The following is a 17,646-nucleotide window of genomic DNA, read 5'->3' on the forward strand; positions in this document are numbered from 1 at the left end:
ATAAGATTCCAGGATTTTCCCGGTGTGACAGGCTTGCTCACCGAGCCGAACGCCCCCTTTGCATGGAGGCAGCCGCCACCGCCTGACCTAGCCACTTATCCCCCCCCACACACACACAAACCCTGCTCCACCTCAGCGGGCAGGTGCAGCCACACCTAAAATCCTCCTCCAACTTTAATTATTAATCTAATTTGCATCTCCTGTCTTTCTGTCTACGCTGTTCAGGTAAAACTAATTTCTTCTTTAAAGTTGGAGGCTTTGCTCCATGCACGCTGCTTTTTTCTCGCCGACTCCTCTCGTTCTTTATCTCAGCCCCCCCCTCCACTCCTCCTAACCCAACCTCCCCCACTCCCATCTCCCTTGGATGGCAGGTCAGGCAGTGAGCTGTGCGGGCTCAGAGGAGGTAAGGACGCCGCGGTGCACATTAATAATGAAAGGCCTCAGCCACCCCCCTAGATACACACACACACACATGCACACACGCACTCACGCATGCACTCCCCCCATCGCCATGGCGATGGCAGTAGCCCAGCACTGTCATCAGTGGAGGTGTGGGGGGGGTGGAGAAAGGGAGGCGGGGGGATACAGCCACTCTCTCCAACTCTGCTCGCCAAGCTGATCACGAGCTCGTACGCCATACTGGGCCTTCCGCCGTGGATGTGCGCTAATTAAAAACACTCAGCACCACGGCTGCAGCGGAGCTCTGCATCACTACCTGGACGTGTGAGAGAGACAGAAATAGAGAGAGACAGAGAGAGACAAAGAGAGACTACGGAGCTGTGAAAAAAAGCTAAAACGGAAAAAATACAAAAGAAAAACATCAGCTAGAATCATCACTTTGCAGGAAATGGAAATTTACTCCAGCGTTACAGACCTGAGTCATTAGAATTAGTAATTACACTAAGACCCGTGTGAGATTGGCCACATGTTGAAGCTTTTCACTTGTCCTGAGCCCAACTTTACTTCTTTGATTCCGTTAATGTGTCGCATGTGTAGAAGGAAACAGACAACATTCTATTTAGGCTTCTTTAGCAGCGTCAGAGCTAACTCTAAAGTCAGACAAGCCCGAGGTCGTGTAATTTGTTAATCAACATGGTTTTTTAAGGAAAAAAGTACGTATACGTAAAGTCGCCCAAATATGTTTTGTATTTTCTTTGGATTTTTGTAACATTTCTCATCATGGGAATATGACAAGAAGATGGAGAAGTTATGCCAAACTGTCTTTTTTTTTAGACTCCAGTCTACATATGTACAGTGTATCTTGACAGAAATTACATTTCAGCATCTGTCAGTCAAGATTTAGTGTTGTGATGTTAGGCAGGGTGGCCGCCACATGATGCAATTGCGGTTAGCATATCAGCCTTACGGTTCAAGGTTCGAATCTCAGCTCTGGCCTTCCTGCGGGGCGTTTACGGGTTCTCCCCTTGAAAATATGTTACCTGGAACTCCACTTGTACACTTAACGAAGGTGTTGCGATGCTAACAGTGATGACATTTTTTTTCCTATTGCATTCTCTCGAATGGAAAATCTTTTTTTTATCCAATGAGTTGGTCTTTAAAAAGACAAAGTTAACAAACATTCCAATTGTACATTCGACATGAATACATGCATTCCTCTTTATTCACAAAAACCAGTCCAATTTTCTAAACAAATACAAAGATTGGTTATTCTTAAGAGCTGCAGCTACCCGGCAACGTAACAAAAATCATGAAAATAGAACAAATAAACAAATACAAAAAAAAAAACAAAAAAAAAAACTTGTTTCAGTGCGTTCAGTAGGGTAGACTCAGAGCAAGTGCTGTCTCTTAGTGCTATCGGCCGGATAGCATGCTATGGGGCATGCTCAGTAGGGGCCAACGTAGTTTGGAAATGCAGACGAGGGCTGATGATGACGGACGACGTTACGGCGGAGTCTCCGCTTCTGTTTCCGGTTTGGATATGAAATTTTACAGCATCCGAATGTGAAAATCTGTCGCTTAACCATTTTGTTGTTTGTCAATGGTCAAATCGTTTAACCATTGTTTCAGTAACATAATGGTAAAGAATTACAAGAATGTTTGCCATTAGCCACTAGTTTTAAAATATGTAGCTGTAAAAGTACATTCTCTACACAAGTACTGTATCTTTCCACACATGAACAACATTAACACCAAACACAGAAATTAGTTGATTGTCCACACTGGGGCCCATCATTTCTGCTTCTGGCAATAAACAGTTCAGTGTTCAGGCGACATGGAAAAAAAGCTGCTGGAAAAAGGACAAAAGGTACCAAAATGGAAACATAGAAAAGGGAATTAAAGTTTCCGTAGATGCTTTTCTTCACGCTTCATTTTTGGTTCAAGGAATAAGTCGGCGCATCCATTAGCCGGTTTTTCTGCTTTGTTTTTGTTTGTTTTTACCGTTTAAGTATTTTTTTTCCTTTTTGTCGTGTATTTATTAGCCAGTGTCTGTTTTGCGGAGACAATCCAAGAGTTGGCATTGCACTTGATGGCAGAGCTTTGGGTACGGGAGTGGAGGAGAAGTCCTACTGGAACCACCGGAACGCCGCTCCTGTAGGAAGCATCACCTTCTTGGAAAAACAGAAGAGGAGAAGGGGGGTTGGGGGGGGGGTTGAGAACAGGAAAGAGAAGTTGCAAATTACTTGTGAAAAAAGGTGCACTTTAGAGCATATATTATATATTGCAGCATAAATATTGGGACTAGTTCAACATTGGTCCCATTGGGCCATGGAAAATCATTAAAAAATAATAATAAAGATATACAGCTATGATCACATAACAGGTGGGGACAAAAATGGAAATGATTTATTTTGGTCTCGTAATATCACAGAATCTTTATAGTTGAACAGGGGTGTGTAGACTTTTTATATTCACTTATTTAATATTACGTCCTTACTTTGCTTGTTCTCTTACTGTAGCCTACACTCTATGGCACAGGTGTCAAACTCAAGGCCCGGGGGCCAGATACGGCCCGCCACATCATTTTATGTGGCCCGCGAAGACAAATTGTGCATCAAATTCGTGTGTCATTACTAGAATTGCAAATTGTCTTCAATAATATCATTTTTTTAAATATTTGACCAGTTTTTACTCGTCTGATTTGAAAATGAGTTATTTGTCAGTTTGTTTTGTAGCTTTTACTGTCTATAATATGAAGTGCTCATACATTTATTTGGGTTGACAGTCATAATGGCCCTCCGAAAGAAGAAGCTATGACTACAATGCGGCCCGCGAAAAAAAATTGTTTGACACTCCTTGCTCTTTGGGGAAGGTGGTACAATGTTCTTTTCAACACATTTATTTAACATTGAATGACTTTAATGTTGTTTTTATTGCTTTGACTGCTCTCAGATTTCCAAATTGATGGCGTGAAACTGGCTTGTTTGCTATTTTGGTTCATAAATGACATGCCACTCTCAGGGTTGAGTGTATGAGCCATTAGACGCCGGGAAAAGCTTCACACAAAAAACGATAGGCCGCATTTATTATTTAGCCACCACACGGGTGGCTCTCCCACGCCATCATTAACGACGATGCCACTCTCCGGCGCCGCCGCAACCTCCTTCACTGTGGCTATCTGCACGACCGGAGCGGCACACATGCACACTGTTTGCTGCAAAAGTGTGCTGAGGTCCACCAATCAGTACGGACAAAGACACGATCAGCATGGTGAGCTTCCTGAAAAGTCACTCATGCACCCACACACACTCTCACACCAAAGCCAAAATGTATTTGAGTACAGTCACACACCTCCACACGCGCTGGCATGATAATACACTCCTGAAGTCACACCATACAGTGAGAAATTCTCATGGGTGATGCGTTCAAGTTCACGTTTCTTTTATCGCACCTGACGGTGGACGTTTTAAGGATTCGGGCATGGGAATAAAAGGATGCGTGGCTTGCAAACCTGCCCCGGAAGGCCATTTAAACCCTACATACGCTATTTGCTATACATATTATTTGGGCTGACGAAATATTTATCCATCCACACATTCTCTTGACAGGGCAAATACTGCTGATGTTCAAAAAGCACTTTTTTTTTTAAGGCTGAGTACCCAAGAAGTTGTATATTTTTGAAAACATCACAAGGACAATAAATTTCTTGGAAAATTGTGTTCAATGTTATCCCGAAAAATCCCAACAGTCCTTTCATATAATCAAAACACCAACGTGTCATGATTTCTGCACGGACCACTGAATTTAGTCTTAAATCATCTGGCCAGAAAAATGGGTGAAATAATTTGCCAATCAGGCAGATACAAAGGCAACCTTTCCCAGTTGCTCGGGTCCTTTGTCCAACCAAGGAGTCAGCAGGTGAGAACTCTTAGAACAACCATAGAAAGAACACATTTGCACCACTTAAAAATGTTTGAGAATCACTTTTCTAAATGAGCAAAAGTGCAACCATTTCAGATAAGACATTAGTCTTGCATGCTAAGTAATGCATGATTTTAAATATTTTCTTTATAATTGTAAATAGTCAAATGAACTGTCAAAGTACATGGCTTTGCTTGTGTAGCTTCAGTCTGTTGTTTAAGGGACATAACAGCAGCCCTCACTGGAGTCCCCCCCCCACACACACACACACATGTGGGGCAAGATGATCTTCAAAATATTTGCAGCTTCGAAGCACATACCGCAGGTCAAATGTTTGCAACATGGATAATGAACTGTATTTTTTTATTTTTTTTTATTATTAATGGGCATCATGACTTTGGCAAAGTGATTGACTGACTGGTTGACTTCCACTGGGTGTGAAAAGTTGATAAAAACGTAAGTCTTATTTGAAAAGAATACCACCAAATTATAAATATCAACCATAATGTAAGACTCACAGGCAGCATATTGCTAGAATCATTTTATGGTCTGTGTTGTTAACCCCTCATGTGTCTCTGTGACGACCTTTCTAGAGAAGCACTTAGCCGGTGAGACAGCCAGGAGGACAGCAGCAACATCTGGCGCCGCCACAGATGTCAAAAAGCCGGTAAGGTCTGGATTTAGTATGTCGTAATACGTGGCGAGAAAAGCACATTCATCAGATGAACTTTAACTGCTGTATTTCCTCATTAACTACGTGCAATCAATGGTAAATGGCAGTAAATACGGGCGGGTAAAAAAAATGTTTTTCCCGCTATCGCTGATTGCGCCAGTTCAAGTAGATGCGATCTGAGGGGGTAACGTAGCCAGTCACTTCAATCGATGTTTTTTTCCCCCCAATCAAGATGAGCACATTTGTCTTCTCATAGCACAACAATTTGTCTACCATATCTCACGGAAGCGGGTATTACTCTGTAGTCTGTTCTCTAATTGCTTCTACAGTGAGCTAATTTCAACTTGTAATGACATTTCAGAGTAAAGTGCATGTTGTTACGCATAGAAATTCCTTTCAGCCAATTAAAGCCGCCGTGAATCTGACTTTTAGCTCAGACTATTTTTTTCTCTTATTCCAGACGTCGCCTTTAGTTATTCTTGTTCTTCCTCACAGCCATCTTTCTCCTTGATTCTTCTTATAACTTATCGCTCAGTGTGCTCAGCAGCTTGCCCAACATGTTCACATGTCCCACATGTGTCTTGGTGCCAGTCGGCATGCCTGTCACTCTGCATGAGCCTCTGCTGCCCAACGTTTTGGACGCAGGAAAGAAAGTTCATGAGGCCATAATCATTCAGAGAACTGTCATCTCATGAAGTAGCCGCAAATATTCAAATTGTACTACCTAGAGCAGGCGTCGGGAACCTATGGCTCTTTTGGTGACGTCATTAAAAATACATTAGTACACTCAAAAAATCGTTGGTCTTAATTAAAATACATGCATTTACTAGTATCTAGCCGTTTTTTTTAAATGGTATTGCTCTCATGGGAAATTATTTGTAAAAAATGGGCATGTATGGCTCTGTCCCCCAAAAAGGTTCCCGACCCCTGACCTAGAGCATTGGTGTCAAACGTAAGGCTTGGGGGTCAGATACGGCCCACCACATCATTTTATGTGGCCCGCAAAGACAAAGTTTGCATCGACTTTGTGTCATTACTAAAATTACAACTTGTCTTCATTTTAAAAAATAGACATTCCTAGCAATTCTTATTACCATTCGTCTTTTTAAAAATATTTGATTTTTTTTTTACTAGTCTCTGATTTCAAAACCAGTTATTCATCAGTTTGTTGTGTAGCCTATACTGTATGTATCCAGAAGACGTTGACAGTGATAACGGCCTACCGAGGGAAACTATGACTATGATGAAAAATGAATTTGACACCCCTGACCTAGAGCTACAAATCTATATTAACTATCATGATGTTAGCTATGAAAAGTTCCAATGCATTTAACAGATGAATAAAGTGACACCACTTTCACATTTGCAACACAAGCCAAACAACCATGCCTTCCCACATGTCTCCATCAAACGTTGCATTCTCAGAATAAATCCAGACGTTCTGCGCCAGCGAGCGGCGAGGTGGCAAAGGCCTCTGCATGCAAACTCCCCCTCACTTGCTGATTTTACGCTCCTCTTTGAGCCGCCGTCAACACCCTGAAATTAAGCATCTCGCTCGCCGGACTGAGCTTGTGTATCGACGCGGATGTCTAGAGGGATCTTGAAGGCATGCGCGACAACCTTTTCATGCAAATGCAGTAAAATGACGTTTCGCATGTTTTAAGAAGCAAAACCATAGACTCACCACAATGTTAACTTTGCGGTAACTTCTATTTTGATTATTTGAGGTAAAGTCACACACATCGCAGAGCCTTGTGCTTTATTATAGAATCAGTCTCATATACAAATGGAAACATTTTTATGAACTAAATCTCAGTTATGGCTTGGTCTTGACCTTTTAGTTCCCCTTGAATTTTAAAGAGGACATATTATAGAAATGTGACTTTTAATTGCTTTTTTATGAATATATGGGGCTCTGATACGCCTGCCCACCCACCAAGTGTAAAATTACACAACCAAGTACTTATTCTAACTTCCCATGGATGAAAATTAGTCTATAAGATAACCATTGTGAATTTTCTGCTAAAACAGTTTGGCTATTTTTTTTTTTTAATAGCTCCGAGCTCAGTTGTTTTAAAGCATTATCGTCAAGTTGCTGATATTTTTTGTCAACTGTATCGCTGCAGGCGCCACGTGTGCAAATCGGCCACACTTGTGATTCTCAAACCTTTTACACTTATTACATATTTTAGCAATACCTCTTATTATTTAGCTAGTAAGCTAGCAAAGTAAGCAGGTTTTCCCTCCTGTGGTGTCTAGTTTCTCTAGCCTGAACACGTTGACGGGAAGCAGTAAGAAAAACAGACTATTCTTCTCCAATGCAGAAACCGCTCATGCATCTGGTCATTTGACATTTGGCGTGCGCTGATGACGTCTCTGTGCAGGGCAGGCTGTGTTTTGTGATCTAAACACCTGCAGGACAAGAGCTGTTGACTTAATAACAAAGCCTGCTAAGACAAGACGTAGTTTTGCCGGCGGGAAGTTGTGTTACTGTGAAATCGCTGCTGCAACATTTTTTTAAACACAGTGGTGAGATTTTGCTCTATCGTCATTACAGATACTGAGGTGTCCCTGTTATATTGATATACAGTCGTGATTTATTTTCATATTTACGTGCGGCACAAGTGGACCCCTTGATGCGTTCTGTGTGTAGATGTGATGTAATCACATGGCTTCATCTTCGTTTTTCTCTTTCCCTCAACCGCTTTCCCCTCTTGACCCTCATTTGTCATCTTGGGTGACACCGGTGTCTCTTTAGTCTAACTCACTGCTCAATTACTTTACAACATGTGTACATTATTTTACAACATCGGGGCCTATGGTGTTTTTTTTCCCCCCCCTGTCATTAGGAGAGGATTATAACATAACCTAATCCTTTAATAACATTCATTAGAGTTTTGTTATGCTGAATTTATCTAATTAAATGAAAATGCAACATAAAGAGGAACATATGCTTCACGGGTATACTTGAATGTGATGACAAATGACATTTGGATGAATATAGATTTCTGTAATTAATGAATAAGCACTCCTACTTGTGCCAGTTAGGCAACTATTAAACCCTGCAGGTTTATGATATCATTAAAGTCTATTTCATATAATTGAAGCGCCGTTGGACTGTGACGTTGCGAGCTACGTGATGACCCGTATCGGCATCAGCGTTCATGAATATTCAAGCTTCCCTTTGTTGCTCCGGCATCACTGGTGTGAACATCAGGTTAATTACCATGACCCCGTCGCTTGCAAATCATCAATTAAGACCACATCCCCTCTAGTTACATTAAAATAGTCCCAAAGTAGACGGAAATAATCAGTCACTGATGTCTTTCAAACTTGCCAACAACCCTTTTTTAAGGGCATATGACTCATTACATACAATTTAAACAAAAGGTAAGAAAAGAAAATTCCATGTTCTCCGTTGTAGTGGGAAGAGTTTGCAGAAGGCCAATTTCTGTGTCGCAGTGCTCAAAGTCCATAAATGCATAGTTGGGTGAGTTTGCTGTGGAAGAACTTGAGGGCACAACCCCATAAACCAGTTTTAGGATGAACGACGACGAAAGATGCTATAGATCGACTCTCCAGGTGTCCCAATACATTTGGCCATATAATCCATATTTAGACTCATTAAATCGCCAATAACAAGCACTACTCCCTTCACAAAGGAACAAAGCAGTCTTTGTTTTATAACAAAGTAAGTGATTCTCTCATCAACTGATAAGGAGCGTTCATTTTCTTTTTCGATGAGAACATCTGCCAAAATTAATTTCACGATCGGTCATTCTGTCACCGCAGCCATGCTTGGTTAAGTCACCGCGAGCGACGGAGGTAAAGGGCAGTATGTTTTTTTCCGAGGCCATTTAGATGAGCGGGAGTGTCACCGGAGAGAAGGACAGGGGCAGCAAAAGAGGGGAGGGGGGGTGCACGTGTGCCATGCTGACACCTGGTGCTCCAGATGACGGCTCCAAGGCCAGATGGACCACATTACACGCACGTCCTTACGCACACCTACACACATACTGTACCCAATTACCATCACTTTGCCAACTAACGCTACATTTTTTCCGCCAAAATATTAACATGCATGTGTAAGCAGGACGTGAGCAAACTGAAAATTCCCAAATGGAAGTTTTTCGACCTTAACCAACTCCCGCGGTGGGTGATGGGTGAGGTTATGATTATGGTACACAGACCTCACACCACCTGTCACAACTTCTTTTCCCAACCTCACCTAAACCCCATCCGACACCATTAACAGATGAATCCAATGGCCGGTCGCTGTTTTAGGTGCTTGTATAAATAAACCTATTTATTTATTTTAAATTTATTTATTTATTTTATTATTTCATTTTTCATTTCAGTATATATACACTTTTATTTTTTTGTATTTTTTATTTTATTTTTTTATATTTTTATTTTTTGACATCATCGAAGCAATTCCTCATTTATGGCCCACACCTTCTTACCTCCAAAGCAGCAGAGGGCTTCTTCTTCAGTTCCTCACATTTTCGAAACTTGCAGATCTGATGGCCCGTCTTGCGATTCCGGCAGCTGCTACACTGCTCACAGTTAATCCGCCGCCGGCAAGGTGGGCACATGCCACAACGTTTTCGCTTCTTTTTCCCGGAGTTGATAGCGGAGGCCAGCTCGTTCTGCGCCGGGTACTCGGTCAGGCCGGCCATGTGCAGCGCGCTGTCCGCGAGAAACACTCCAGCCGGCGTCATGATGAAAAGGCCCGGGTTGAAGGGGAAGCCGCCCCCTACTCCATATGGGAAGTCAACAGGACCACCTACGGCGTCCGTGACAGACGTACCCTCCAAATCGCTAGCCCCCGAGCCCGCGTCTCCTCCGCCAACTCCCACTCCCATGCCCCCAGGCAGAAGCATGTGCTCCATACCGGCCCGCTTTAATAACGCGGCTGCCTGGGCAAAGTGCAGCAAGCCATTCTGTCCCTCCAGAACCTGTTCCAGGGTCCGGTCCAACTTGGCCGCTGCCAGTGCCGAGACGGTGGGCTGGGGTGGTGGAGGTGCTTGAGGCTTGGCCGTGTGGCTCTTTGTCTCACGGTTGTCTTTGTGTCCATTGGTGGTGGCGGAGGAGACCGCCGTGTACTGCGAAAGGGTGCGGGAGTTCTTAAGGCTCCTGTTTAAAGGGGCACTGATGATGCCACTGCGGTTCCTGCGTTCTATAACAGGAGAGTCCTGTTTGCAGCTACCCCGCTCCAGGTCCTCAGTCCGGCCCCCCTGGGACAGCCTGCTCGACATGGTCCGGAGCGTATGCGCCGCCTGGGTTGGGGGTGAGGGTGGAAAGGGGGCAGGGACGAGCGAGGGGAACCTTTTCTTGGTCCGTTCTGTGCCCCCGGTGAGAGCGCCGCCACTCCTTGATGGACTAATCAGCCAACCGACAACAGACAGGCCTTCTGCCTGCTCGACAACTAAGCCCTCATCCACGTTCTTCCATGGGCCATCTGGAACCTTAACACATGGAGAGAAGAGAGCGGTGTGCTAATTAATCAAAATCCGCTTCGGTTCATCAAATTACAACAATATCAACACATTCTTAAAGGCATCTCATTGAAGTAATGAGACAGCATTAGTTAAACTAGCAAAACTAACCGGTATTAAAAAAACTGAGAAAATTAGTATTAGTAGGGGTGTAAAAACAGCATCATGACTTTGTCGTTGTTATTTTACTATATGAATGAATTTGTCAGTAGCTTACTAAAACTGTGGCGTTTTTGTTCAAACGTAAATCTCTCCAGTAAAAGATCGGGTACGTAGCTCGGTATATTTTAAAGAGGAACAATTCCATTTGGTTTGATTCAATGAGCTCACATCGTATGAATCGATTTTTTTTATCACACCCCTTCACTTGAATTGTTTGAGATGATTCAACAATCATTACGTGCTCAATGACGTGTTCAACCTGACCAGCTAGAATAGATTCAACTAAAATATTTGGGTTTTAGTGAAACAATTGTGAGAGAGAAGACAATTTGTCAAGCAGGTAGGGCGAGACTCCCCACTGGACACAGACGCATTCATCCACTTGGCCTGAGATTCCTGTGGCTGCTCATCTATGAAAAGGCAAACTATGCTCGTATTCTCCTGACCTGTCCGTGTTCACAAACAAGCACGCCACCTCCCACAGAAAAGCTGAGGAAATGGCCGGGCCATTCCTTATAAGGCAAACAAAGGGAAAAGGAGGGGGAGAGGACGGCGGGCGGAGGAGGGTGGGGTGAGCTGGGGGGGGGGGGGGGGGTGTCTGTGCAGTGTGTGGAAATTGGAAGGCCAGAATTAGTGGGAGGTAAAGCTTCAAAGGCAAGAGCACAGCCCCCACATTCTCACCAGCTCAGGGGGATGTGGCGCCAGCGAACCAGAGCCAGCTCCACAGCCCCTCGGCCCCATAGTTTCAGTTTCTCCCACTACGCCACTGACCAGGGTCCGGTTTCCCCGAAGCATCTCGACGCTAATTGCATCTCCGCGCTGTTGCGGGTGAAAGCATAAAAGCGCTGCGAGTCATCACACAACGATACGTGCGGGTTTTATATAACAGGAGACAAGAAGACTTACACGTTTAGTGCTCATTCCCCAATACTTTCATGTAGTTAAAAGCAGCTAAGTGGTTATTGATAGACATTTGAATTTCACGCACTCTGAGTTGGGATCTGGCAGCTGCACGTCTGTACAAGTAAATCGGGCGAGCTCGGGCACTTGCCCAGCACTATTTCTTGATTAATCAAGGCCTGGGAGAATATCCAGCTCTGATCCAGCCGCTTCATCAATGTTCTAAATACATTAAACGTGTTAAAAGCCTTGAGTGTTGCATGAGATTAATGAATTGGCATATAATCAATCACTAGAATAAACGAGTTCTCAAGTCATCTCCAAAGTGACAAAACTGGCAGTGAGGACCCATGAAAATACTCTGAAGAAAATCTCTGATCTAGTGTAATGGTTTAATTCCGACCGGTCAGCTGGCCAGCTGGCCGTCTATTCTTACCGAGCCGACCGCGTGATGACGCCATACTTGGTCTTCAAATGACACGTATTGTCACTGCGGTTGTTTGAGCCTTTTAATTGATAGTGTGGATATGACGCAGCACTTTAGATACTGCTGACTTGCTCTGCGACAGTCCGGGCAACACCTTCCGACTGACAACAACGCAGCGACACGTTGGCTCGAAAGATCATCAGTAATTTCACAAATAGCTCGAATATTTGGAAGGTCGCAAACTTCATTGACTAATGTGGCTGGTCTGAATAATCATGCGCATTTCACATGTGCCTTAGGTATTCATTATATTTAATGACCAGATATTTACTACCGCATTCTAATTATCTTAAAGACTTTATGACCTCAAGTGCTCTCTTTAAGTCCTTTTCAATACACAAGCATGCTCCCGTTGTAAATTATGGTCTCATTCACTTTACAGTAGACAATTTAGAAGATCATCTTTGATTTGTGGCTTTCCTGAGCTTGCTAGCTACCAAAGGGTCCCGTCAGTTGACATGGCAACAGTGATTTGTTTAGGCCTGAAAATTATAATTGTATAAAAAAAACTCTCAAGTGTTAAGTTGAGTGGTACAATTAAATTTTGTTAGTCTTTGGATCCATTTAAAGATCCATTTAAAAATCTATTATTATTATTATTATTATTGTTATTATTATTATTATTTACGACTCTTGTTATCACAGTTTAGAGACATTTTTATCCACGACTAACCATGTTAACAACTCTATCATGTCTGTCTGGACAAAAATGATCTCGTATATAACTCGTTACACTGCCCCCTACTGGCTTGGCATGCAGACTACAGCATTATCACGTTTGTGAAGTTGTTATACAAGTCTACAAAGAAAAAAGGAAGTTATGAAAATCCATGCTAAGATGTTCATTCTGAATGATTACACACTTGTATTCTGCGTTGCAGTCAAGTTGGAGCGAAAGAGCAGCACAGCGCATTGGTAGTGTTGAGATATTTGTGTATTTTATAAACACTATGTTCACACCTCGTGAGTGGTCACACGATTCTATCGGTCACAATCTCGACACCATCAACCTTGGGACGCAGTCTCGGACTAAACAACCTAGCGTCATTGCTTTTTCGATACTTTAACCGCATCACTAGCTGAAGGTGTTGCTGTCCTGACGTGAACTGTCCCTTAAACCACAAACGTCACTCCCGCGCTTCTAAATGCCAGATGAAACCAGATAATTTAGTGGCGTTTTGTACTTGAGGCCTTTTAACTCAATTTCCTGTATCACAGACTTGCTACCGTGCTTCATGTTCAAATTTACACCTCTGGTTGCTCCAAGTTGACAGCGGTGTAATTATTAGTCACATATAAAGCCCTCAAACTCTTGCGTGCTGCCTCAGCATTAAACAAAAGCATATTTGCTGTTTATGATCGCTTTCTAAAACTGAATTGTCAATATCTGATGAGTGTCAGTACAGGATTAGCGACAAGGCATACAGACCTAGATATAAATAGTAGAACTAGACACGTTCAATATGGGTCAATGACTAACCCCGTGACTCGACAAATGTGCAGATGGGTGTGGTCTAAAAGGTATGACGTGATCCGGGGATCAAAGCATCGCCGCAATTCAGGGACGCCACAGTTTATTTGTGTGACTTCTGGCCATGTCTGTAGACCAAACGGAATTAAGCAGATAAACTTTGATTAATTATATTGCTGAGGTACTTGAGTTCAACCGAAGTCAATTTGGTGTCTCGTTTTCCGAGTCTTTGTTTTTCTTTCTTAATTCTCCAAATTTGACATCTCCCAAATGGTGTTTCCTTGCTTTTTGATATATTTCTCTATTAGCTTGTTAGCTAAGTTAGCATTAGATCTTCAAACAACATATGTGGCTCTCTCCGAGAGTAGCGACTCCACCCACCACTACTCTAATTAACAACTCGTGCGTCAATTATTCCAAAACGTCAATTTGTTGTTTACGACATTTTCCTGCCAAACCGTTTCAGTTGCCAGGCAACCGGTGAAGGCTCCAGGAAGTTACTGGTGGGCCAAGAAATACTCAGGTACATAACCCTTTGTGAAATAACTGCCAGCTTCTGGCAATGTCATCATACTCGCCACTTCCAAGTAGTATTTGCACAAATAATAAGATTGTATATGGCATAAACTGTATACTCAGGATAAAAACAATATCTAAAATACAAATATAACGGTTATTCTCCTAAAATGATATGTGGCAACCTTAATAAACTTTCTCATCAAAACATTTGACTTTTGGAAGACTCGGTCTGACCATGCACGCATCCATCCAATCCTCCCCATAATGACACTGCAGCCGTTGTGGGCGTTCAGTTAATGACATGCTTGACTGATCAATAAGTGATGGACAAAAGCATACCAGGGAGTGCTTGTGTTTACATATTCCTCTATTGCCTTATCTCACCTTTTAATAATCACATCTTGGTTCAGGGCTATTGATTATTTGGCATGATAAAACTGTTGTAGTGAACTAACATATTTTCAATTTGAACTGGGAATCGAACCCACATCCTTGAGCAAGGTTAAGCGACAACCATTTCAATCATGACTTCTTGACATTCTGATTGGACACTAAATAATGGTTATAATTTTCCTGCTACACGATGACATCATTGATTTCTTATGAAGTTTTGTTTCGCTTATTACATCTCAGCATATCATAACAATCCCTGATGCTATGAAACGTGCCCCCTAGTGGTTAAGAAAAGCACTTAAAGGATGTCATCAGAGCAATCAAAATTGTCTCCATGGTGTCTCTTTTACGTTTCTGGCAGAAATAAGTAAAACAAGTCAAACTGTATAAATATGGTGTGAAAGGATAAAATGGCAAGACGGCATTAGTTTGGATCCGTGACTTTCTCAGTATTCACCCAGCTAGACAATTAACCTCCTCCGTGGCCACAATCTCTCGAGCATTTAGCAGTAAATGGAGGAACTGACGTCACTGCGGGCGCAGGTGGCGACTTATCGCAGTCAGCATTTCAAAACAAACAGCAGCGTTTTTCCCCCTTGCTACTCGACGCTGGTTCAGTCCGCCACGAACTCTTGTGCAAGTGATTCAACTTGTGGAGACGCGGGAATACTTTATGCATGAGCGCGTGCGATGCACATAATGCGACCCCCCCCCCCCCCCCCCCCACACACACACACGCACGCACACACACACACGCACGCACTCCGTCGACGACGCGCGCGTCACATTTTCAATTCCTCCCACCTCCTGCACAAACACAGGCAGAGGAAGTTAAAAAGCATGGCGACAACGATTATACTACGCGCACAGGCTCTATCCGGTAATGCGCCTCCTCCTGCATTTACGCACACAAAGTTGGAGACGCACAACCCAGAGCTTGCATAAATATACCGCACCTGGTGGTGCGTTGAAGGACACCTGAGAACTTGCTCACGCTCGGACAAAAGCTCACCCATCCGTAGCCAAGAGAGAAGGTGCCATCTGGAATGCGAAGATACTGACTTCCTGGCTGTTTTTACGCACCATTAATGTTGGTTGCTTGTGTTTGAGGGGTTGACAAAACTCAACGTTTCCACACAGGGAATCGTTTAAGTTTTCAGTTGGTCCCCATCACGCCGCGCGCATCCGTGCCACCGCCGCCGCCACATGGAAATAAAGGCGAGATTGTTCGTGACAAAGTGGGAGCAGCTCGTCAGCGGCGCCCTGACAACGCACCGCGCGAGTCGCTGGGAAATGAGCGCGCTTTTGTCTGGAGCACGGAAAGCGCATCTGCGGCACCGGCTCCCGCAGTGCCAGCTTGATCCAACATTTTTGGGGCTTTGCGGGGGAGATGACAGCCAACTTTTGGGACTTTAACAAAAGTCCGCCCCTCCGCCTCCAAACATCCATCCCACCCCTGCCGCACTTCCCATTCAATGTTATTTGTAAACACAAACTCGTATTATTGGCACCTACCAGAGCCGCTCCGAGCAGAGGAGGGGTGAGGGGGGCTCCCACAGTCCGAGCGTTTCGTCTCTCAGCCTTGTCGTGCGCAATGGTGACAAAAAAACACCCAAAAGCAGCAAGGAACGACAAGCGTCTCCCCCTCCTCCTCCTTCCACAAGTAGCCTACAGCAGCGTGTCCGTGTGATCGGAACAAACGACGAGAGAAATAAAACCAACATTCACCGTCAGTTGTTTGGCAAAGGCGGACTTTCCGTGGGGCTCGGACGCATGGGTTCCCCCCCAGCCAGCCAGCCTTCTCCGGTCCTCGCGATCCCACCTCTACAACCCCACTCGCCGAGAGGAACATGCAAACACGTTTCATAGATTTTTGGAGGTCGGAGGAAATCCCGAAGTGGACTTTTAGTGCCGCGCGACACAGGACACCGACTGCGTGTCATTGTTGCAGCAGCTTTGAAAATGGCCACTTCATTAAAAATATTTGGAACACAAGTTCCAAACCATTATGGATATGTTCCCAAGAATAAGCGCTGTGAAGAAGCGGCATACAAATGGATCATACCTATATCAAAATAAATGATTTAAAAGTAGATTTAAATTGCAAAATAAATTAACAAGCAATCGTTTGCAACTCATAAACACTGAATTGAAACAGAATTTTGAAATAAATAGCTGACATACACTATATGCTAAACTGAGATGCGCGTCATTTCCCTAAAACCGTGAACGAGTGAACTCACTTGAGCCGAATGTGATCCACTCCCCCGCCCAGACCTTCCTTTTTCTCTCCCAGCCTCTCGCCGAAGAATCCAGTCCGCCTCTTTGGACTGTCCCGAATGCTTGGCAGGCGTTCAGCCCAAGTGTGTGGACATGACACCGCCAGGGCGGCAGAGATTTTCCTTCGTTTCTCTCCTTCCCGATCGCAGACTGGCTGACATTGGCTAGAAAGTGGAGCAGCTCGTCAGGGACAATCAATGAGAATCGATCGAGCCGCGCGATGGAGGCTCCAGTGCTGGAACATAGCAGCTGAGGGGGAGAGAGCGGCGCGGGAGGGGGGGGGGGGTGTAGTGGACGTGTGAGAGGAGGGGGGGGTACCAACCGTGACAGTGGCCAACCACCCTCCCTGCAAACAAATATTCTCTGTGGCTCGTAAACATGACACTCACTTGGCAAATACTAAAGTCAAAGGCCACCGAGTGCGTAATTACGCGCCGGCGTCGCTATTTCCAAACGCGCACACAACAAATGCTGTCTCACCGACTCATTCAAATGTGTTAGTAAGTGTAAAGTGATTAATATAATTCATGTAGATTCTCAGTTCCAATTTCAGACAAATGAACTCTTTCACAATTTGCCAACTTATTTCCCATAAAATAAGTACATTGCCAGTAATTAACAATAAACAACAACTATAAAATGCTCTTCCACTAGAGGACAGAAGGTACAGGATAAACCAGTGTATTGACTTTTTGTGACATTTTTGTTTGAATATGTAGCGTTTTTTGTATGGGGGGGACATGAAAACTGCACATTGGCATGCGCCTGTTACAAATTAAGCCGTGTGCAAATGATGGGTCACGCAAGCAAGAAACGTAAAAGTACTGTAAAACTCAAACACCTCAAATTTACATTTAATGTCAAACGACATGCACAAAATATACAAGACAGTTAGTTGCAATCCGTTGCATTTTCACAACAACATGTTTCTGTTTTGGCTAAA

At 43.7% G+C, this 17,646-nt stretch overlaps 2 protein-coding genes across 5 annotated transcripts in view; one reads left to right on the forward strand and one right to left on the reverse strand.

The window, feature by feature from the left end:
• Nucleotides 1-17,646, forward strand: part of gng8 (guanine nucleotide binding protein (G protein), gamma 8) — a 757,718-nt gene that overhangs the window by 704,410 nt on the left and 35,662 nt on the right. The window lies entirely within an intron of this gene.
• On the reverse strand, nt 1,589-16,934 carry cxxc5a (CXXC finger protein 5a). 4 transcript variants are annotated; one of them, XM_037269064.1, is made up of 3 exons: nt 16,667-16,934; nt 9,457-10,461; nt 1,589-2,570 (listed from the first exon to the last, which is right to left on the reverse strand). In XM_037269064.1, exons 2-3 carry the CDS (start codon nt 10,249-10,251, stop codon nt 2,526-2,528), a joined length of 840 nt encoding a protein of 279 aa, XP_037124959.1. In that variant the 5' UTR covers nt 10,252-10,461; nt 16,667-16,934; the 3' UTR covers nt 1,589-2,525. The 4 variants fall into 4 exon arrangements, with proteins under 4 accessions (XP_037124959.1, XP_037124958.1, XP_037124957.1 ...); XM_037269063.1 differs by lacking the exon at nt 16,667-16,934 and adding an exon at nt 16,152-16,306; XM_037269062.1 differs by lacking the exon at nt 16,667-16,934 and adding an exon at nt 15,939-16,299.

This window comes from Syngnathus acus, chromosome 14 (genome assembly GCF_901709675.1).
Source record: "Syngnathus acus chromosome 14, fSynAcu1.2, whole genome shotgun sequence".
NCBI classification, from domain to species: Eukaryota; Metazoa; Chordata; class Actinopteri; order Syngnathiformes; family Syngnathidae; genus Syngnathus; species Syngnathus acus.